At 44.9% G+C, this 23740-nt stretch overlaps 1 protein-coding gene across 9 annotated transcripts; it reads right to left on the reverse strand.

The window, feature by feature from the left end:
* Positions 1–364: 364 nt before the first annotated feature.
* On the reverse strand, positions 365–23034 carry TRAF5 (TNF receptor associated factor 5). 9 transcript variants are annotated; one of them, XM_085054879.1, is made up of 13 exons: positions 22844–22907; positions 13566–13633; positions 11169–11306; positions 10414–10745; positions 9209–9266; positions 7856–7957; positions 7357–7521; positions 6977–7054; positions 6525–6599; positions 6164–6256; positions 5077–5217; positions 4380–4572; positions 365–3897 (listed from the first exon to the last, which is right to left on the reverse strand). In XM_085054879.1, exons 4-13 carry the CDS (start codon positions 10626–10628, stop codon positions 3320–3322), a joined length of 1698 nt encoding a protein of 565 aa, XP_084911005.1. In that variant the 5' UTR covers positions 10629–10745; positions 11169–11306; positions 13566–13633; positions 22844–22907; the 3' UTR covers positions 365–3319. The 9 variants fall into 9 exon arrangements, with proteins under 9 accessions (XP_084911005.1, XP_084911008.1, XP_084911003.1 ...); XM_085054882.1 differs by having other exon boundaries at positions 11169–11302; positions 22844–22879; XM_085054877.1 differs by lacking the exon at positions 22844–22907 and adding an exon at positions 16764–21851.
* Between the last annotated feature and the right edge of the window lie 706 nt (positions 23035–23740).

Raw genomic sequence — 23740 nt, forward strand, 5'->3', positions numbered from 1 at the left:
CCGAGCGTCCCCTTCCCGCTGTGAAACACCGCGTTCCCAAGCTGGGGTGGTCATGGCATACCGGAGCAGTTCCTCTTCCTGCCCTGAACACAAATATTCCAGCCCTGCTGAGGCCAAACCCACCGCGAGCAGCAATTTTCATCGCAGCGCATCCTCAGAGCTCGTGGAGATTCACCCGATCTAGCTCAGGATTCACTGAACTTGGATGTCCAAGTGCAAACCAAAATACCCATGGAGCACATTGATTCTTAACCTGAAGCAGCGTTGGTTTGATTTTTTTTTTTGAGTTAGTGTAAAGAAATACCCAGTACTCCACATCCTCAAATGCCTGCTTAAATCCAGCCAACAGGAATACAGGCCACAATTACTCCAGAAGGATGATAAAATTATTTATTTTTACTTTAGTTTATATACACAGTAAAGACATTCGGCTAGAAAAATGCCTCTGTTGTAGTAAGAGATATTCAAACAACTACAAACTATCAATAAATACATTATAAACGTACTATATGCTGATGTAGAAATACCCTACTCTCTTAGTTACGTATCCAGTACAATATTATTGAAAAGTTTTTTGGTATTCCTCATGCAACATCAAAATTCTTCCTGACAATTCATGCTATACAACATTTTTTTTTCTTTATTAGGAATGGGATGGAATTTAAAATCCTGTTTACAAGTAGTAAAAAAATCACTGAAAATTTTAACATAAATCTCTCGATTGCTGTACTAAAAAGAACAAATTTAAAGAAGGTCATCTTTAAAAAAATTAATTTTCTCAACTAATTTTTTATAAAACAGGCAGTATTTCAAAAGGGATGTTTCCATCACCCAGGATGAATAATTTGTGCTTCAAAATTTTAAAAGGAATATTCATGGCAAAAACCTAAACCCAACCAGTAGGTAGAGGAGAGATTGCAATAAAAACTGGCTAAAACCAAACATGCTTTCAAAATCTGTCTAGGAAAACACTAAACACTTATCCACATCACTATGCCATCACCTACTCTAACAATTAGAAATGGAGTTTTAATAATACTTAGCTCTTTTCATGCTCAAACTTCTTCACAAACATTTAAACAGCCCTAATGCTTCTGCAAGTATTATTATCCCCATTTTACTTTTGGGGTGGGGGAGGCAGACAGGGCTGGGAATTTGCCAGGATACAGACCACACACATCTTGCCTCCCTTGCTTGTCCAAGTTCTTTATCTCTTTCTGTATTTTATACTCAATGTACTGGAGAGTCCCAGGACACATGGGTGGTATATTCCCATCAGTTATTAGTGGTTATTATGCAAGTTGTGTCACTTGGAAAGTTACATGACAAATATTAAAGTAATAATCAACATGAAATCCAGGCTCAGGGCTGACGTCACAGAATGTCGCACCACTGTCAAAACAAGCTTGCTCTTTCTGTAACCAAGTGTTATGCCTAATTCTTTCAGTTTTTCAGCTGAAATTACTCTTGAGATCAATGGTAATGGTACACATGAATAAAATTTGTTCCTCACTCTCTGTACCTGGGAACATGGAAAGTCCCCATGGTGGCTCAGTACATCTTGACATTGTAAAGCAAAAGGGACATCTAGATCAAAACAAAGATTTCACATGTGTTAACCCAACATGAGGTACAGATTACTAAGGTCTCTTCCCCTCCACCCCCGAGTTAGAAAATACATGTATCTGTGTTACATCCTGAAAACCACATGAGAAAGTAAATGTCTAGCAATAAGACTGCAGATACAAAATACAGTACTTTGCCTTCATTTTAGTATCAGTCCTTGAATTATTTAGGTTGGTATCAACATCCCACCCAGGAAGGGCATTTTTCATTTTGCCACTTTTGCCCTCCTGAATTTTCTATCTTGTACCTTTCAGTCTGTGCCCCATTTTGATTTTTATCCTGCCTAGTTTACTCTTACTCTAAACCCAGCTTAGTTTCTTGCTGTGTCTTGATAAGCTTTGGAACAATGGATAATGCCATAGTGTTTCATTACCTGGTCTGTAAGAGATGAGAGATGCAAAATCCTGTCACTTGTAATAACAAAATGACTGAGTATGCAAAATTACATCCCTCTTACAGGGACCCAAAGGGCTTTAAAAAGGCACATATATTCTTTGTCACTTGTTCCTCAGTGTCTGATCTTGGTGGTTTTAGTGTGTTTCCAAAAAACCCTGTAAAATGCACACATTCCTTTGCAATATGGAAGGAACTTGGAATAAAAATTAAGAGCTTTAGACATCAAAGTCAGTGGTTATTGGGCTGTGTCATCCTTTAACAAACACTAGAGCTGCACTGATTGTGAAAATTAGGTTCTTACAGCAACCTCACTCCCTGACCCATTTTTCCCCTTCTTCCCCAAACTTCTAGGAGAGAGGAAAAGTGCATGTTACCTGAGCTATTCCCCAAGTTCCTCCTGCCTTTTGTAGAGCTGGTAGGCCAGAAAACATCTCTTTTGCACAGATGTGGAAGCAAAAGAACAGGAGTTTTGCCCCTCTTCTAGCAGTGCAGCCAAGAGCTGGCAGGCTGGCTGAGTGCCCTGCCTCTGGCCATGCCCCAGGAGGTGAGAAGCACCTGCAGCTTTTGGCTTCATATGGGGACTGTGGATGTTTGCCACCAATGGAAACCAGTCCCAAGGCACTAGGCAGGAATGGAAAGGACACAAGAAAGCTGTTGTGACCTGGGGATACACTGTACAGCTGAAAAAACAGACTAAAAAAGTAGGAGGCATTGGCTCCTTCCTCTGGGCTTTCTGGAAAAAGACGATTAAACCAAATAAAAACAATGCAAGATACTTGGCAAATGTTTTCCCTGCCTAACTGAGGGCATTCTTCCTGCTTCAAAAATGCAGGAGATGGAGGGATCAAGACACATTGATTCGAATTTGTAATGCTGAAATGTTTCCGTTGCAGACAGATGAAATGCACTTGCACATTTGGGCATGGCTTCTCTTCTGTGTGAGGGAGAGGAGCTGACAGGCCTGCCTGGGCTCCAGGGAGTCTGCTGGAGGCGTTTCATCTCCAAATGCCAGTCTGGTGATGGGAGCCAAGCATTCCTCCAGCCTGGACTGAGCCAATCTGGATTGAATGCATGTCTGCATCAAACTGGACTTATAGCTGCCTTAAAAATGCAGTCTTGAGAAAAAAGGTTAGAAAAGGAAAGGCTGATGCTTTGGCAATTCATTATCTGTCCTGTAGTCCAAAGCCGTGAAACATTCTCATAGCTTGACTGGTGGCAATTCACTATTGCATGGCTGGTGTTCACCACAAAAGCAGTTCCTAATGGTTACAGCAGTCACATTGATCAGGCACGCTTTTCACAGCTCCTCCAGATCAGTTAGATCCACAACCACTTTCAAAAAGAGAGTGTCATCTCTGATGTAGGTGTTCTTTGTGTTTTCCAGGACCGCATGCGGCACGAAGCGCGGACAGCCAGAGGCAATATTCATTTCTCCATCTGGCCTTTTGAAACTGCTGCTGTTGGGGTCAGCCCTGAAGACTTCCACGATGTGATTTTTTTTCCCACTTTGGTCCAAAAGCATAAGTGTAACTTTCTGCTTGAAAGGCCACAGCAGTAGTGAGTCAAACTCGCCCCTCATGACCACGAAGTAGAGGGAGATGTGCGTTCCCTTTCCCGAGCCGTCCCCGTTCAGGTAGGCTCTGGCACACAGCCTGTACCCGCAGCGGCTGGTGTAGAAGGGCTGGCTGGCTATGGACAGCACACGGCCCTCCACTGCCTCTTTTTTCTTCATCTTGTAGTCCGTGATTTTCCAGATTAATTTCCCATTGTAGCACGTGCCTTCCAAAAGCTTAAATCGCTCTTCATTTTTATTGAGTTGTGCTTTGTGAATATTGATCTGGAGATCATGTTTGCTGGACTGATCTTCCAAAACAACTGAGAGAAGAGGGGGGAAAACAGAAGTAGGAAAAAAAAAGAAGAAAGGGAGAGACATTTGGTAAAATAAAACTGTCAGAGCACTGGATAAAATGAGCACCCAGACTCAAGCTGGCAAAACTGATCTACCCAAGCCTGAGTACAGGCTATGAACTACAGCTGTTAGCTTTTTAAAACTGTAATTGCAGCTGGTAGTTGAGTAAGAAAAGTTGGCAACTATAAACCAGACTGAATGCCTGAATAGCACCACGGCCTCCATATCACAGTGCATAAGCCAGACCAAGGCCAGCTCTGTGGCCCTGCAGTGCCACAGGAGTTGAGGAGACATTGTGCAGTAGGGACAGGTGGGAGAACACAGCACACACCATCAGTTTGGTCTTAGAACGCAAGAAGAAAGCCCTTTCTAGTGAAGAGCTACAACTGACTGAGAGTAGCACCAGGGCCTCTAGTTAGCCACCAGTAAATGAGCAAAACCCCCCTACCTGTGCAGGAAAGTGCCAACGTACCCAAGCGCTGGTCATACGTCTCCATCAGGGCAATCTTCTGTTTCACATTCTCAATTGTGTCAAACAGAGGCCGCAGGTCCAATTTACTTTGCTGCTGGTTTGCCATCTGTATTAGCTGTTTCACTTGTGATTCCAGGCGTGCAGACTTATCCAGGTGACTGGCCAGAGCCTTCCCAGTTCATGCCATTGGAAGAGGGTGGGAAGTAGAGACAAGAGATACCCATAAAATCAGCTATTTGCTTTGAATTAAGATAATGAAGTCTTTAGCATGTCAGCAGTATCAATGATATGATGCGTTCAAAGTGCTCTGCTGGCTTAGGAATTTTTCCCAGTGCTCCTTCATGATTAATTCAGCACATTTACAGATTGAGAAGCCATCTCTCATTTGGACCCATTCACACTGCATCACTTCATTCAACTCATTATTCAAATTTACACCTGCACATTTGCCCTGGGCATCTGACCATGAGGATTTGTACAGTGCTTTCTGCCCAGCTCAGGGATCCAAGACTCTGTATCTTTTAAAATGAAAAGACAATGCCATATTGTAAAAAGATGAGAAGGTCTTGGGGAGATTTGTTTTTGCTGTGCTAATAAAGACAACTATTACTGGAGAAACATATTTCAGGATGCAAGAAATCAGTTGGTAAAAAAGGTAAAATCAATGTCTCACCTGTGTGCTTACCATCAAGTTGCTATTGTTACCAAACAGTTGTGTATACTGTCTGAATTCTCTCTCACACTTCTTAATGGCATCTGCTAGCTGCTGGATTTTAATCTCTTTACATTCCAGGCTCTTATACAGGTCAGATATCTACAGATGGAAAAATCAGAGTATAAATGCTAAAAACCACCAAAACTTACAATAAATAAATTATAACATATGTGGCTATATAAGAGGCAGTGCAAATCCTGTAAGCTAGCTAGACAGAGCACTCTTTAATTCACAGTTCATGGATAAGCACTGGCAAGAACTGAACATAAGGTAATCAGACTCCTGAATAGATTTGTGTAGCTACAGGTGCAAAGAGGCTCCTGTTTCTCATTCCCATCATGATGGTCCATTTGGCTCTATAGTGGGATAATATATACTTACATGCACATGTACATGTGTGCTTCTGTGTGTATGTAATGCATTTTTTTCCTCTACTGAGGTCTAACCAGTAAAAGGGATGAACCAGTGAGGGATACAAACTTCAAAACCAAGTTATGGCAGTTTGGAACACTTATTTCTTGCATAAACAAGCAAAGAATAAGTCCACCATCAGCTTGGATCCATTCAGTTTAGCAGGACTGGGCATACACCCCATTGTCATCTGCTGGGAGCCAAAGTGATCATGAGTGGAGAGGTGCTTGCAACTGACTCTGCTGTACTCCATGCTGTCTCCACACAGAGCAGGTGACCTGGGTACCTAAAGGCTGCTTTTTGGAGCAACCTGGCCAGGCAAGAAAACTTTAAAATACTTTATCTCTAAACCTCATATCCAGTGGAAAGCAGAGACTGAAAGCAAATGAAATGAGTGATGACAAGGAGCCTCCCACTGTGCCTGGTGGAGAATAGACGTGCCTGAGCACTGAGAGGTTCCCTGTAATTGACTGACTTCACTAGAAGAGTTTATTCTGTCTTCTGAGGTGTGAAAAGACCACAAAAACAGACTTTTAAAATGTAGCTGAGCTAAACCAGGCAGCCCATGTAGAATCTCATATCATCCTCTAACCAGTCAAGAACAGCTGAAGAGTGCTTATTAAATATGACTTACCTGTTCTTCCAGCCGGGAGTTCTTGTCTAAAATCTGCAGCATGTGTTCCCTCAGGGCACTGTTTTCATGTTCAGCAAGTTTCCCTCTTTTAACCTGAGTGAGGCAGAGGGGGAAGTGAACGAATAAAATAAGATAAGCAGATTTTTGAAGCTGTTAGTAAAAAATTTATTGATGCAAACATTCAAAATGTCTCCTTTATGCTTTGAAAGTGAGGGAAGGGCTGTCCTGATTCTCTAGTACGGCATTTTAGCCAACAGCAGAAATGGTTGTGGAAGGACATAAATTGGTTATTTAAATTATTCTGATTGATTTGGGAGACAAAATCCAGTCCTGGTACAGACAAAGATCTGTAAAATAGTACCTTTACATGACAGCCGTACTGCTTATAGGGGCAATCCACTTCTGCCTCGGGACACACAGCGTGGTGCTTTTCAATCTGCATGTATTAACAAAGGAGTTTGTGATTAAATAAATACTAGGTAATTTGATGCACTAATAAAATCTAAATGCCTGCGCAAAGGGTGAATAAAGGCCACTGTCATGACACCACCAATCACTTCAACATGAAAATGAGTATTCAGAATCAATAAGCAAGCCAGGTATTTTTCCATGCTACAAAACACCAATTGCTTGCAGTGACAGAATAATCCACTTAGATGGGAGATATATCCCTTTTAGGATCAAACAAAGGAAACACTTAGAGCAATGAAATTTTATTGGCATGGGCCAATGTGGTCTGCAGCATAGCTTTCAGTTTTCATAATGTGGGTGATCTGCTGAATCACAGTGTCTGAAGAAAAAAAATAATAGTACCTCTTTTTTCAGAATTATTTCAGAACAGTTTTGGAGACAAGGCACAGGATAATCAGGACAGTCATTTTTCTCATGATTCTGAGGAAAAAGAAACAGACCAAGGCAATGGTTTGTATTTTTGGAAAGCAGTATACACAGAGGAAGTTATTCAGAAAATAATCGCAAATGTACACTTGCAAGCCACGTATCACCTTGTTGTTCATAAGAGAGCATCAGTAATTGGTATTATTTAAAGAATATTTATTATACCTTCTCTTTCAACTACTCAGCCAAATTTTGTTTCAGGAGTTAAGTGCCATTGTGATGCTGGAAACTTTCCACTCAGTAACATCAAGGGGAAGCAGGTGCTATGGATTCCCGGGAATGCTTCATCATCCTACCTTTATGTTAATTAACACCACATATGTATTACAGTACTGGCACATCTCTTCTCGGAATTGACAGTGCTGGCTCAAGTGCTCTTTCAAGTCTTTGCGAAGAATTCGATCCTGACATCCATCGTTAGTGCATTGTGTGCTTTCAAACAAACACTGCTGGAGATGCTCCTGCAACACACACCAGCAGATTCAATGCCAAGTGGCCAGTGGGACCTGGCACTGCTTTCCATGAATCAACAATCACCTAAGCATTCAGAATATGAATGGACACTGTGATATACTGAGGTTACATAAAGCAAATGATTCTTATTAAAAACAAACCCTAAGGCAAAGCTGGAAGAGCCATAATATTTGCTACTTACAGTATATAGCTGTCATAATCTTTGTACTTAACCACATTGCTACAATAACTCTAAAGACAATCACTGGAATTAAGCTGATCATAAATACAGAGAGCTGCTATGAAAATCAATGGCTTCCAAATTTGATCAAGCAAGCCAACCTGGTATCGTCCCAGAATTACTTTTGAATTGCAGTCAGGAAAGTTTTTGCAGAACACATGCAAGTTGAGAACTTCTCTTTTACAGCAGTTGTCTTTGAATACCTGTAAAGGAAGCAAAGCAGCTTCAATATGCAGTCACATAGGATGTTATAAATAACATAAAAGAACAAAACATCGCTACAGATCTTCTAGGTGTGCAAGTGTAGACTCCACAATTGTGAGCATGGCTCTTGGTAATTCATATTGAAAATTTGTATTAAAACTATAAATTAAACAATTTCTGACATTTCTAATAAGCATAGGGGTTTTTCCCCCCATATAGTTATTCCACAGATGCTGATCCATTCCACAGCTAGCAGGACTAATAGCACAGGAGCTGTAAAACATTGCCAGAGCCCGCCTGTATCTAGAAGTAAGCAGCTGGAGCTAACAGGCCCCAAAGGCCAAACCAGCTCTCTACATGCTCCACTATGTTCAAGCAATGCCTTTGGGATGGAGGTGATGCTGAGATCTCCTTTCTATCACCCCTGAGAAACAGCACTGTTCTCAGCTGTGTGTGCAGAAGCAAATAAAGCCCCCAGAGCAAACGCTCAGACTTCTTTAGAGATCTTCCTGCATTGTTGTCATCAAAATCTGCACGAAGTAGAAGACGGCAAATGAAAAACAAAAATCCTGTGGACAGTCTGATTACAATTTCCTATCAGGAGTAGGAGAGAGGGGAAGGAGACATTTGATTTCACTGGAAAATTTCTGGCAGGACCACTATTATATACTGTAAATGATATACCTTCAAGCCTTGGGATATAAATAAGGACAAATTAATCCATTATAAAACAAAACAACGAAAACCAAATATAGCTTGCAAAATAAAAGGGATGAATTTATCTTTTCCTCTAAAAGTTACCCAAAAGAAAATTAAGTCTTCAGGGTTAATGAGATCTAATGGAGATAGTCAAGAAGCAAATTATAGCCAAGTGAAAATGAAAACAACCAAATAAACAAGATATCCCAGCAATATGGGGCATTAAAAAAGCAACACAATAAACCCTCCATAAAAAAACAGACATCTAGTGACTTGGGATGATTTAAAACTTTGCCAAATTCTTCAACACTTTGCTGGAAATAAAGAACACTAAAATGAAATCACTTTAGAGCATGAGGTATAAAATAAAGCTTTAGCTAGACAGCCATAATTCCTCTCTGGGAGAGCATCACTGAATACACTGCTTCCTTTGGCATCATTTCAGAGACAAAAAACTGCTCTGCCCTGAGGACTAAAAGCTACCTTGTTCTCAGCTGTCTTGCCTTTCCCATGTAAATGCTGACTGCTGAAATAAAGCTACAGCCACTTACCTCATGCATTTTTATTGTTTCTTTGTCGACAGGACAGGTGGGTACTGCATTTACCTCTCTAGATCAAAAGAAGAGTCATGTTAACCCACAGGAAATTCAATTTATTTTCTTAAATTGGGCTGTGCTATAATCTGACTCTGACAGAAGTCAGCAGTAGATACCATGAAAACAAAAAAGTGCTTCAAAAACACTTTCATCTAGGAACTACACAGCAAAATTCTGCCCACAGCTCAAATAGGACATTAAGCAGCAATTGTGAATATGTAACAGAAAGCAGAGTTTGTCCTATGAGTGTTCAATGGTAAAAACCACAAGATGTTTTTTAATTAGGAGGACTTTGTCACTCTGGCCATCTGCAGCTTGCAAATGTCATACCTCAAAAAATCCCATTGTGTGCTTTAAGCCCAGCCTTTTCCTAGTAGAAGCAGTGCCCTCCTTGCTACAGCAGTAAAAGAAGATCTAATGGCTCCTATCTTAAAAGGCTTCCAGAAATCCTGTAATAGGGTGCAGGAAAACATTCACTGAGGCAGTGCAAAAGGGAGGCAACCCTGAGACAAAGCAGCAAACATGAAGCATCTAAAATTCACAAAAGGTAATTAGTGACATCCATCCACATAAAGAGGCTCCTCTGCAGCCTTTCCAGGCAAAATCCTGCCCTCAGGTACACCAAAGAGTCCATAGTGTATTCCCAGACAGGCCTGGGGGGGTAACCTCATTTGTACCTGCTGATAATTCCCAAGGAGAGGGATGCCAGCAGCCTTGTGATCTGACTTCAATATGAGGCAATACTAACATCAATTTTATAATTCTGCTTAATTCAAAGGAATTATACAGAAGCAAATGAACACAGCCTGATCTAACCACCAGCACCTACACAATGCAGCAAATTCTTCTGAAGAGCACAAGGGCAGACGGACAGACCACAGCAGCATCTCACACAGCAGTGTATCAGCTTACATCAACAGTTTCTTTACGCTGACTTCCCTGTGGTTCACCAGCGCTGGGGAAGGTCTTTAGAGACACCTTTAGAACACTGAGCACGCAGTCACCGAGTTCAACAGAGCCCTTCCACTGACTCCTTCAGCCTCTTACTGGGTGGGTAATATTATTATGACACTCACTGCTGATTTATGGAAGTCGTTGGCTGGTTTTTTTGGGAAAGGGCCCAAGGGGAGCTTGCGGACACGGGAGGAGTCTGCTCTCACCTCAGAGAAAGGATGCACTGCTGGCAGAAGCGGTGCCCGCATCCCGTCTGGTGGGGGTTGCGCAGGACCAGGTGGCAGTAGGCACACTTGTACCTCTCCTCCAGGCTCTCCACAAACTTGTAGTCAGCGTTGGGCTCAAAGTCCAGAGAGTTGGTGCTGGCGGAGTTCTGGCGCGTGAAGAGGCCCGAGAGAGCAGCGGGTTCGTCACAGGCCATGGGAGCTGTGCTGGGGAGCGAAGCAGGCACAGGGAGAAGCTCTTCAAATATTCCCCGGCAGCCACTCTGCCTCGGCTACCGCTTGCGGCAGGCTGCTGCTGGCAGGAGGGCTCTCATCTGCAGAGGAGAGACAGGTTTCAGAGGGAAATGTGGTGCCAGCCATGGAAGAACAACAAAACGCTCACAGAACCATGAAACAAAGATTACACAATGAGCATCAAAGCACACCTCTTTAGAAAAGAGTTTCACAATCTGAAAATTATTCCACATAATTGAAATTTTTACGGTTTGTTGGGGTTGTTTTGGTTTTTTTTTATTTTCTTGCAGCAGTTCATAAGTCTCAAAAAACTACAGGAGTCACAGACATGGCTGGGGACAGCAGAGGCCAAGTGTTGGCCTTAATATTCACCAGGAAAGTCTCCACTTAAAGCAGAGCCCACCTACATGACTTTACAAGTTCATTGCACAGGTTCAAGCAGGAGATGGCTCTGTGGTTCACAACAAGGAGCATACAAAGAAAAGGTAGCAAGGGGATTTTACCTTCAATTTAGGTGTTTCAGAAGCTGAAGCCTCTTAACTTGACATCTTTCTTTTTCCTGTTGATCATTCATTTATAGCAGTAAATTTAAATCTTATTTTACTTAATTATGTGGAAGTTTTTGGCTATATTAATCCTGTCTGAAAGAAGTGGTGGAAAAAAAAAGAAACAAAAGCAAGGTTGCAATCAGCAGTGTGATGTGTTTCTTTCAACCTACTATAACTCATACACAGCACAGAAATGCAATGTTAATTTTCCAACAGGAAAAACATCAGCACTTGTTCCGAGCCGTAGGTCACAAACCTTGAGATTTGCCACCAGTCCCTCAACCTTGCAGTTGTTTGGGGTTTTTTTGCAAGCAGCTCAAGACCTAGAGCCACTCTGGTTGGCATTTCTTGCAGCTTTGCACTCACAAGATATTTTCCTTACAGGGCTGTACAAAAGCACAACACACCTGAGCTCTCAGATCATTTCACGAGGGAAGTCTCAGTTTTCTGGTTGTGCTGTAGGATGCTATTTCTCCTCTGTGTGCAACACCCGCCCTGTCTGTCACTTGAGTCACTCTTACTGGCATCAGCATCTCTCTGAGAGCTCTCCCTCATCTCCGGTAAGGTCACTGAGGGCATTTGCTGCTTTTGGAGGGAAGCAGGGCCAGCACATCACCATTAACAGCCTTGTGTCTGGCAAGAAACACTGTGCCCAGGACTGACACACTGCCCTCCCTCCCTGCTGCAGAGGCCTCCTGGCCCACGGAAGCATCAATTAGTGAGCTGCCACAGAGCACCTCGGGCTTGAGAGAGCAGCACCCATTTTCCTTTCTACTTTAGCAATCCATACTGGGCAAGGAAATCCTGAGGACAGATAATGTGCTTGATTCAAAAACACACCAAAGCACTTAACCAATTAAAATATATTCCCCAGCCAACACTTAAGTGCTCCTGTAACTCAGCACCCTTTTTCGTAGTTGTACACAGTATTTACCTCCACAGCTTGTGAGAGTCTCCCTGCCTTTCACCAGGCTGAGTGTCTGACATACTCCAGCACACCTGATCATCTAACACTAGTAGCTCTCAGGAATATGAGCTGTAATCATATTCCAGCCATAAAGACTTATTATTCCAACTGGAGTTTGCAAGTTACCCTGTTTGACCCCTCCAAACAAACAGCCTTCTGCCTCCAACCAGACATGGTTGTCCATTTGCTCCTTTCTTTTTAAACAGCTGACCTTTTCTTCTCTGAAAATGGGGTTCCCACTTCCCTGACACCTAATAAGGAGCTATTCTATTTTCCTCACGTCAACCAGAGATGCCAAAATGCAGCCTGAGGGATTAACAGCCTCATGTCTGGGCTGCCTCGACAGCAGATGCCAGCAGCAGTGTGCCTGCTGCTTCTAAGGCAGATGGAGAGCTGTCACCATTAATTTCCAGAGCATGGACCACCTACAGGATGAACTGCTTAAGAATTTACTCTGCTGCCATTTGGTGACAACTCTGAAACAAGTTTCCTTCCTCTCTCATTACTGTCCTCTCTCCCATTTACTTGGCATCCAGCTTCCCCAGTCCTATTATGCTCCAGCACTTACATCATCTGATGGTATGGTTTAACAAGCTAATGCCACACTGTGTAAAAACACACTAAAATAAAACCAACAACAACAAAATTCTATGTTTTACCCATTTTGCCTTTAAAGATCTTCCTTAACTCCAGAAATTCCAGCTGGGGTGAGATGCTTTAGGCAAAAAAGTTATGGGACACATTAAAAAGAAACACAGTCAGCAGCCCAAAACCCCATCCAGAAACTCCTCCAGAGCTTTCAATGCTCATTAAATCAACAAAAATCACTCCCATTTCTTTCTGCAAGCAGCACTCTGCTGTGGTACAACACCTTCCAACTCTCTTGCTGAAATGAGAGCCTCTGTCTCCTTAAACACCTTCATAATGCACCCAACCCAGATCTCACTCCTAAAAATGGAGACTTGGCATCTCCATGAAAGCACCTCCTCCACCTCAGCCTCGCTCAGGATGGTATTGCACAGCTGAGGGCACCTCAGGGCACAGGAAAGAGCACCCCAGGTGAAAGGCAAGGCTGCCTGCTTAGAGGGCAGAGCGGAAACCTCAGAATGCCCAGAAGATCAGGGAGTTCACCACTGCTGCCAGCCTTGCAGGACAGGAGCTTTGCTGCAGGGTTTGCAACTGTTCTGCTGGAAGAAATGGGCTGCCCCAGGAGGGGGCCTGTGGATGCTTTGCCCAAGCTGGAGAGGTGCCTGTGTGAATCAGCTGGGGAGGCTCAAAGGAGCTGAGAAACAGCAGCTCTGTGCCAGACCTACTGCCAGCCAGCACTCACTGGGATGCCATCCAAACCATCCCAGGCAGCATGTAATTCCCATCCTAGCACTCACCAGTGACTCAGGGCGGGTTGCAGCAGCTTTGCTCCCACTTCTGGCTTCCAGCACATGGGCTCTGTGAACTGAAACCAAAGGGAAAGCATCGGGGGAAAAAAGTGCTTTTTTGTGAGAGTGAGAGCACCCCAGGGTTATCTGAATCAATTTCCTGCTTACGCTGATGGCCAGCGTAGGTAGAGGCTGAGGTAGCTTTCACTTCTGCCTGCTCACAGCTCCCAGCACGGGGAAGGCATCCTGCCTTTGTGTATGCTGCAATTTGTCAGCACACGTGTGAACTGTAATGCTGTTTTAAAATAGCAGAGAGCGGCGGCTTGTGCTGCATAATGATGCTCTTGTGGCAGCCACGGTGCATGCTGTAAGGGAGTTTTCACTGCAACTCCACTGCAACAGCACACACACAAAACCCCCCAACCTATGGAGACTGAAAATCTACACATTTTAAAAAAAAAGGATTTCCCTATACTGAAATAAATAGAATTAATTCTGCCCACACATTAAAAAAGTGGTATGAATCACTAGAAGCTAAGCCCAACTCCTATAAACAGCTACCAATGGGTGGAAGCTCAAAGGCAGCTCAGTACAAAGAGCTCCCAGCTGCACCTTCCCACCACTTCAGCATCCCAGCCCTGCCTGCACTGCTAGCTGCACAAGCAAAATGCTTCTGGAACAACTCTTTATATACTACTGCTTTAACCTCACTGGAAATAATCCAAGTAGAAGAATTTTCATAACAAAAATAGACTTTATAATTTGTGAGCTATCCTGTTTTAATTATCACCACACCAAACTGAGCCCAAATATATTCCATTAAAATGCCCCACACTTAGAATTGCTTACTGTCCAAAAAGCAGAACATAATAATAAGGAGAAGAATCAGCATAAGCATGACTTACTAGAATATAAAATTGCATCAACGTCTTAAAACCATTTTCAAACAGCTCCCCTCCAGCACTGCTGCTCTCCATCTACAGCACCAGCAGTTGGAATGACAGAGGCTGTGTGGAACCTTAATATCACACTGAGCTACTGTGGACTGATTAACTTCTAGCCACAAACACATACTTTCTGCACACAGAAAAAAAGCAACAAACATTTCCTATGACATGGTCGCTCTTTTTAAAGAGAATATGTTTTTCCTGTTTCCTCTCACATGAAGCCAAGCCCCCCTGAAAGGTCATCATGTTACCCCATGAGCTGTGAGTGCACCATTACAGCCAAAACCTCCAGGGCAGGAGAGCCAGGCACAGGCACTGGATGCCACCATGTCTCAGACAGAGAGAGGAAAATATCCAGGTGGTTATCACAGATTTGATCATCACACATGGACGAGAAGACAGGATCCTTGGTCCTGCTGCCCAGCAAATGGGGGCTGAGAGCACAGCTTCTGCCAGGTTCACTGCATGAGGGGAGGGTGATGCTCAGCCACCCTCCAGGAGTGGGGTATTCCTAGTAAAAAGCACTTTGATCTCTTCCTGACTTCTCAGCTTCCATGTCATACATACAACAGGGCATGAAAAAAATGTTATACACCTACCTTTCTGTAGCTCTAGGTCAGCTCTATTGCTTTCCCCTAAGACACTTGGTAGGGACAAGTCTTAGAAAATGCCCTGTCCCTCCCTCTAAAATTATCTACCTTTTATGGTACATCAGAACTGTCTTAGTCACAGAGGGAAAAAATTTGCCAAATTTAGAGGTCTAAGATCAAGTCACTTCATTTGGAGCTGACAGGCAGAAATATGATGAAGAGGAACACACCTTGCATTAAAACAACCCTCTCCAAGCTGCCTTATAAACTATAAGACTTATATACAGATTAGCTGCCTCCAGTACTTCTGAATTAAAATAAAAAGCTGTATGATTTATTACTCTAAGGCCCTCCTAAAAACCACTATTTTGGGGACAAGAAATATGTACCCCAACTCTTAACACAGCGTGGAAGAGGTAACAGTTTGCTAAAAAAGGGATAAAGGTATCTGTACAGTTTGACATACATATTTAAGATATTGGAAGTTATATGGAGTCGTGTGGAAACAGGAGATGATGACATCTGACATCACTGGGGGATCATCCTTGTCCCTTCCAACCCAGGAGGAGTTAGAACATTATGACTTCTGAGAGCAAAACACACTTGCAGGGTCCCCATGTGGGAGAAGGAGCCTGGCTGCATCATGTGTGTCCCTCCAGCAGAGGCTGAGGAGGGAAAAGTATCTTTTCTTGCACCAATACAGACCCACTGCTGAACTCAGGGCTCACTCCCACTTCACCTGGTAGCAAGTGAGACTCATGTGCTACTCTGCAGTTGTCCTGATCATTTAAAAGATGCAGTGCAGTGACCAGTGGTACCCAGGAGAGAGTATTTCTAACAGCAACAATTTCCTCTTGGATATGTGCCTCAGTTCCCCTAGGGGGATGCTGCTGCCAAAGACAGCAGAATAAACATTTTATTTTGTATATAGACACCACTACTCTATTAAAGTTCCAACTGCAATATTAGCTCATCCTCAAGGCACAGTAAAACCTTACTAAGCAAGCATCAGTTTGCTCATCTCCATAGGCAAATTTTCACTGAGCAGAGTAAGACAGTAGGGTTTCCTTTGCATAGAGGTACAGTCAAGCATTACAAAGAATTCCCATAAGACTAGACTTCATCAGTCTTTTAAGACACAGATTACAACACATATAGCATTTAATTTTTTTAAAAAAAATACAGTCTTACAGCTAATGAAGTGTGTCTGGTGCTGAAGCAGCTTTGATTTTACAGCCAGTTTACTTATTTGATACATCTACTCTTTTCCCTGGAGGTTCTAAAAATAATTAATTAGTTAATTTTGCTTTATCAAGAAATCTATTTCTAATCAACACAATATTGTTACGCTTTAAAATAACCTCATTCACAGCTGGAAAATAACCTTGTTGCCATCACTTCTGTGGCAGCCTCTGAATGTTTTATTACCTTCCCACACACCAACAGAAATCTCAGTAAGAAGGCTCCACCGTGCACCCCTATGACACTGTGGCACCTCTTTGCCAGTTCAGGGGGTGAACTCAGTTCCTGAGACTTTTTGGGTGTGCAGCCTTCCCCCAAGCCCTGTGTGCCAAGGCATACCCCTGAAGAGCCCTTCAGAAATGAGGAATAATTCTGGCAAAGTTAAGCTCCTGCCAGCATTAACAAGACACATTTTGGTAAAGCCATACCTGGAAACTGTAGCTGGTCCTGAATGGGGAGAGAATGAAGAGACAGAGAGACAGAGTGCACCAGCATGAGCTTTGTGGTTAACACAGCAGTATGAGCATTTTAAAACAGCAAGGGAGTGGAAATCCCCCAGAGTAGCTTTGAAAAGATCATGTATAAAAATGTTTTAGAAGTGTTAGGATAAAAGGCAAGCCACTGAAAAGTATTTTGCCTTACTGCAATGATGTAGGGACTGCAGATTTTACCATCTGGAGCAGCACAAGGTTACCAAGGACGTTTCTCACAGTTGGAATCCGAGATACAGAGTAGATTTCACCTTCCACAAAACTGGTGAGTGATCAAATGAAGAGTACGACGGCAGCAGGAAACACACAAGGACATAAGAAAAACCCAGGTCCAATCCTGTGAATCCCTCCACGGCAGCCTTAGCAAAGCCGGGTGAACCCACCCATTTGCAGGAAGCAAACTGGCGGCTCAAGGAGGAAGCAGCACTGGTTTGGTCACATCAGCTCATGCCACAGGCTGCACAGGCATGTCATGTTTAAACAGAACTCTCAAACTGAAATAAAATCCACTTTGAGAAAATAAGCATGTTACTTGGTTTTGTAATAACTTAAGTGGCCATAAACCCTAATGGTTTTGTAGTCTGCACTTAATTGTGCACACAGGATTCTTGGCAGCCTCCATCTGCCTGACTCTGCATCAGCCTCCCTCCTCAGTCCAAATTCTGCTGCCCTTGTGGCAGTGCCACAGGCTCCATCTCTACCCCCACTCTTTCTTTATCCTCCTCTGCCCTTTCCCTTTGCTTTCTGGTCTCTTTTTTCATTTTTTTCCTTCCTTTCCTAAAGTAACGTATCTCGTTTTCTCTAAAAGCAATAATTTTTAAGTCTTCTTTTATTTAAAATACTAATTTTCTGAAGAAAGTTTCTATTCTGTCTTGTGGTAAATGCAACATATACCCTCCTTAGTCTTTTCCCTTTAACTGAGCTTGCTCCCAGAGCATTTCTAACCTATTCCAATTTCCATCTCCCCTCCCAGGAGGTATCTCAACCTACTGCACGTTTTCCTGAACCTTCCCTGAAGCTCTGGAACAGACAAATCATTGCATCATGAAGTCACTGGCAAAGGGAAAGGCATCACTTTGCAGGCATGCTGCTTCTTTATGGGATCAATTAAATTGATTTGAGTTGCATTTCTCAGCACAGCCTAAGCTCACTTCCACAGTCAGGCTTTTTAACCCAGAAGGTATCCTTTCCTCCTTCCCATCAACAGTTGTCCCCAGGCTGCTTCCTGGTCAGGCTGTCAACTGTACACCACCTCTGACCAGGCTGCCACCAGAACAGCACAACAGCTTTGTACACAGGCTTTCCTGGAGCCTGGCAGCTCTGAAGGAAGGACACATCCAGCTGGATCTGTTGGGAGGAGGCAGCGCTGCAGAAAGTGGAGTGCTCTGCAAGCACAGCTCCAGGAAGCACCATCTGCTTCTGGGAAGCTTTGGGGAAAACCCCGAATGGAGAAGTTGAGTGGGAGCAGGATCTTAATTTTAAACAGTTTGACTCTGCAGATGAGTGGAGAGCAGCAGGCCACTGTTATTGTTTGTGATCAGCCCTTGACCTTCTCCAGCGCCAAGGACAGTGCTGAAACTCTGGCCAAGTTTCAAGCAGACCCAAGGGGATGAACTTGAGTGAAAAGACAGACAGCAACAGCATTTAGGAAACAAAATGAAGGAAAAGAAAGACACAGAAAAGCAAAATAAAGAAACAAAAGTCACTGAAAAAAGAGTAACAATAAGGGGCAGAGAGCAAGACAATTAACAGGCTGTAATTTTTTATCTTTCAGTGTACTGAAGCAAAAGTGAGTCTTCACTTTTCCTAACAACTAATTGGCCATTACAGACTTTGCAGAAGTAGGTCTTTGGGGCTTTCAAATTCACATCTCTTTCTCTGCTCCATGCAGACACACTATCCAGGACTTGAGCTGATTTGACCATTCAGTCGGTTTGGCCACGAATATCCACTCAAGGCACAAGAGATTCTTGGTTTTAATTTTCCACCCTTTGACTCAGTCTTAATAAAGAACTTTACCAGTATTTATACAGAAACCTATGAATCAATTCAGTGGTTATTCATCTGAATTACTAGAATGAACTCAAATTTTGTATTAACACACACATTTGACTGATGACATATAGACACACATTTTTCTAGCCACAGCTGTCAGTGACAATATAACTGCTAATGTAAAAACCCAGATGCTATTGCGGATCCCGTGAACTTGCTGTTGGGAAAGTGGTGACAGCAAGCATTGAAACCCTTTTCTTTTCTTAAAAAAAAAAAAAAAAAAAAACCATCAGGAGAAAGGATGTAATCTTAAAAAGTCCTTCCCATCAAGACAGGCTGGAGATCCACAGAGGTAAGAATGAGGAGTGGTGCTTTCCCATGGCCCCTTCTCCAAATGCATATAACTTAGCACAGGTATGACCATTTCATGTCTCAGTGAAATGGGCAAAAACTTGGGGAAAAAACTGCTCTGCAGATGGTTCCTAATCTTGAGGTTTGGTTCATCAATAGGTGGCTTTGCCTAACAGTAAGTAACTTTTATATTTTGATACAATCTTCTGCAAAATAAGTTGACAGCAACATACTTACCCTTATAGAATCCCTGTATGTGAACATCAGTATATTACACACAAAAACTTGCTTTATCAGTCCCACTCCCAGAGACAAACATGTTTAACTACAGAGCACTCTGGGCAATCCCGTATCAAAACCACTGTGGTTTAGGTGTAGACAGTTTCTCACACAGTTGTGTATTTGTTGCAGTATCGAGCAGAGGAAACTGGAAATTTTTGCAACATTTTTATTAACTGTACAATTGTGACTCAAGTTTCCTCACTTTCCCAAGCCCAGCCACACACCAGGGTAAAAAGGTTAGCTTCTTTTCCTGAGCTGAAGGAAGAGAGTGGAACAACTGCACATTGGTACTGATAAGGGGCTGATGACTAACAGTGTGATCATTAACCCTTCACAGTTATTGCCAAGAAACTTGGACAGAAAAGCCTCAGAAAAGCAAAAGAAGAGGTTCTGAAATCCTCATCTCAGGGCCCAGACCCAAGGGCACACTGACTGTAAGATGTCTCAGCCAGCTGGCTGGGGTCCTGCAGCAGCACCCTGAGGCTGCCAGCTGCTCCAGGCAGGCAATGCTCCCAAGAACAGAATGTCTGAGAGACAACAGAAACCACCTGGATGGGTCCCTGCAGCTACCACCAACTGCCTCCACAGGATCAGGAGACCAAGTAAATTACAACTCACACAGACTACCTGAAAAGCCAGAGAAAGGAACACATCTTCATAGCCAGATGATTACTCATGATAAATGATATCTATTTATGCAAAATCAAAGGGTCGGAGAACTGAAGAAGACAGAGGGCTATAAGGATGACTTAAAGGTGGGCACAAACAAAGTCCAGGAGATGAAGCACTCTACCTGTGTGCACCTGTCCACTGAAGGGATTTTGCAAAGTGACCCATGCAATACGAGGCATAGTATGAAGAGCTTCTGACCTGTCTCATAGCTTTGACATAGCTTTGCTCCTGTCTTAGGGAGCCTGTGTGGTGAAATAAAGAACTATCTGGTTTCTGCCCTCTGCACTATTTGAAATTCCTTCTGTCCAAGTTTCCAACAGCAGCTTTCGAGCTTTAAAATCTTGTCCCCTCCTGCCTATGATTCCTTACCCTCTCTAAACCCCATAAATACCCTGTAAGTGCCACAAGCTTTTCTTTTTTCCTTCATGATGTTACTCTGAATCTTATCTTTCAGCAGCTTACACCTCTTCAGTTTCTAACCCCAAAATTTCCTGCCAGGTACTTACAGATGTGCCCTATCACCGCAGACCATCTCCCTGTATGGGCTGAACTCTCAGCTTCTCCTCTGATATCCAGGCTGTGATAGTTCAATGTCTCCAGCCTTCCCCCACAGCCCTTCTTCTGCACAGCCCCTGTGTTCCAGCCTGATAAAACCAGACCCTGTTCCACTCAGCTCCGTAACCTTCATCTCTTCCTCCCAGTCTTGAAGTGTTAGATCTTCACAATACCTCACCAACTTCTCCTGCTTCACATCTCTGTATGATACAGTATTTCTTGTCTACTAACACAAATGAAACTGTGATCCTTCACCATCATCCTCTGGTTTTTACAGAATCAGGGGTTTGGTTTGGAAGGGATCTTACGGATCATCTCATTCCAACCCTGCAGCCATGAGCAGGGACACCTTCCACTAAACCAGGTTGTTCAATGCCCCATCCATCCTGGCCTCGAATAGTTCCAGGAATGGGGAAAATACTAATTTCCAAACACTTATTTCTCTTGAAATGTAATATTTTGATCATTTATCCACCCGCTAGCTGCTGCAGGGATCATATTTCTAAGTCCCAGCTATAACCACATCACCTCTCATCATCCCTCCACTTTCCCACTGCATCAAAACCTCTTCCCTTTCAAAGCCTGTTCTAGTCTCCCTCCACTTGCCCATGCATTGCCTCCAACGATATAAAGGTTTCCTCTCTGTCCAAGCAATGGTAACAGGCTCCACTGCCTGCATGTTATGCATTTGAGCAAGTGTGTGCTGGGAAGACAGATTTTTTTTTGTAGAGAGAGATATTAGCAAGATTTTCTACTTCAAATCTTTTCTCCGAGATCTCCCTTGCCCAGCAGCTGGGAACAACTGGCTTCTGACTATCGTGGCAGCCCAGAGGGTAGCACTGTCTCCTATTGCTCCTGCACGCAGGCGCATCCCTCCCTCCTGTAAACTTGACCTATAAACTTCCTTCAGCCAAGGGCTGCGGTTTTGCCTTCTGCTCGCACAGAGGGGTCCTCAACCACAGCAAACACTTCTCTGCACAACAGAAATAAAATAAGACAATCAAGGCTAACAGCAAAGGAAGTTGTCCTGGGTGGTTTTGGGCTGAGTGCAACACATGACCACCACAGCTCGCACGAAGCTGAAACGCAACAATACAACACAGTCCTAGGATGAAAGAAGATGAAGTGAAAAACCAGCCAGACAAACGCTCATGCACAAGGGCATCCCAGAGCACCAACGCTCATGCACAAGGGCATCCCAGAGCACCTCAATATTAAGTTCATCACTAAACCCGCATGCTCTGTGTGCAATCAGCAGGGGAGGTTTAAAAATACAACTGTGTTTCTGCTGCCAGCCTGGAGATGTGCCTGACCTGAATACACCCAGCTATTTTTAGCACATCATTGCACTCCTTTCAGCCATCCCGTATTTATAAAACGGAAGTTATGAGGAAAGTTGTTCTTGGCTGGCACCAGGAAGGCGCAGCCAAGCTCACAATAGGCAGAGCAATTCAAGAAGTGCCAACAATAGGAGCTCTTCATTTTTCCTGCTAAATATGAAGAGTGTTGAAAATGCTTGGTTAAACCCTGCTGCCTCAAGATGCTCCCAGAGCGCTGTTAATCAAGGAAAATCAGAAGACTCCCTGCACACGCACAGAGGGGAGATTCCCTCCCCCCGGCAGCATTCAGCTGACAGCAGCGGGGATGCTTGTTACAGTTCCCTGCAGTCTGAAAAGATCAGAGCCGCAAAGACATTCTTCATTCATCCGAGCGGTCCCAGCTTTGTTTCCTTCCCAGCCCCCAAAATTTCGGCCCGGCCAAGCTCTGGGGCGGGCACCGGGCCTACCTTTCCCTCCGGCATCCCGGGGATGTCCGTGGCGCATCCCGGGCAGGGCTGGGCTGAGTGCGGCTGCACGGGGAACCTCCGCGCCGGGGCGAGGGCTCCGCCGCACCTCGCACAACTCCCGGGGCACAACTTCGGTTTGCGGCCGGGCCTCTCCTCCGAGCGGAACGGAGCAGCCCCGCCACACTTCCCTCTGCCCCGCGGGGCTGCGAGAGGCACTTCAGGGAGCTGTCGCCCCACGCCAGCCCGGCCGGCACCCACCGCTGTCCCCGCGGGCCCGGCCCCGCTCCCCGGCACGCCCCGGCTCCTGCCCCGTCCCTGTCCCTGTCCCTGCCCGACCCGGCCCGGCGGGACCCGCGGCCCGCCCGCCCCGCCGCACCTGTGCCGGCGCTCGCCGCGCTCCGTGCCGGGGCCGCCGCTGCCGGCGGGGCGCGGGCGGTGCGGGGCTGCGCGGGCGCGGCTCCGTGCGCGGCTCCGGCGGGCGGGGGGCGCGGCGAGGACGCGCTGCTGCCACCGCCCCCGGCTGCTGCCACCGCCCCCGCGGGCGGGAGCCGCTTTCGGTTTCATGGCAACCCCCGGGCGGGGAGACCCCGGCGGCGGCACCGCCCCGCTCCGGGCGCCCGCGGAGCTCCCGGGCTGGGGGAGGAAGCGACGGCGTCCCCCCGCCTCCTGAGGGACGGCAGCCCCGGGAGCCGCGGCTGGGGAAGGCTCCCCGGCAGCCCATCCTCACCAGCGCCGGCTCCAGGCTCACCACCCCGCCCGGCAGCTCCCGAACGCCCGGCGAGGTTCCGTGAGCTGGGGAAAGCCGCTCCCCGCAGGCCGGCGAGCTTTCCAGGAGGGGTAGCGAGGAGCTGCACTCGGACACGGCACTCGCTGCCTGCCCTCCGCCTGCCTGCCGGGAGGGCAGGGAGCTGCTCTTTCGTTATTTACACCTGCGGGACTGAAAGAGCGAAATAAAGCCCATGCTAAACAGGTAAAGGACACGGCATGCCACATGCCAGTTATTATTTGCTATTATTATATCACTATTACATGCCAGTATTACCGGCTAATGACCCATGCCGGAGGGCTCCTTACAAAGGCAGACAACACTGCCCTCCTCCAGCCAACAGCTCTGAGGCGAAGGCTTGGCTGCTTGCTCCCCATCACCTGCCGCTGCACTTTGTTCTGGCTTTCACATTAAACCACTTCTAGGAAAAGCAGTCTCTAAGGAACACACCATCCTAGTACATGCACAAAAGCACTAAGGCTAACAAAAAAAGAAAAAATTGGGTTA

This window comes from Lichenostomus cassidix, chromosome 3 (assembly GCF_008360975.1).
Source record: "Lichenostomus cassidix isolate B80296 chromosome 3, HeHo_3.0, whole genome shotgun sequence".
NCBI lineage: Eukaryota > Metazoa > Chordata > Aves > Passeriformes > Meliphagidae > Lichenostomus > Lichenostomus cassidix.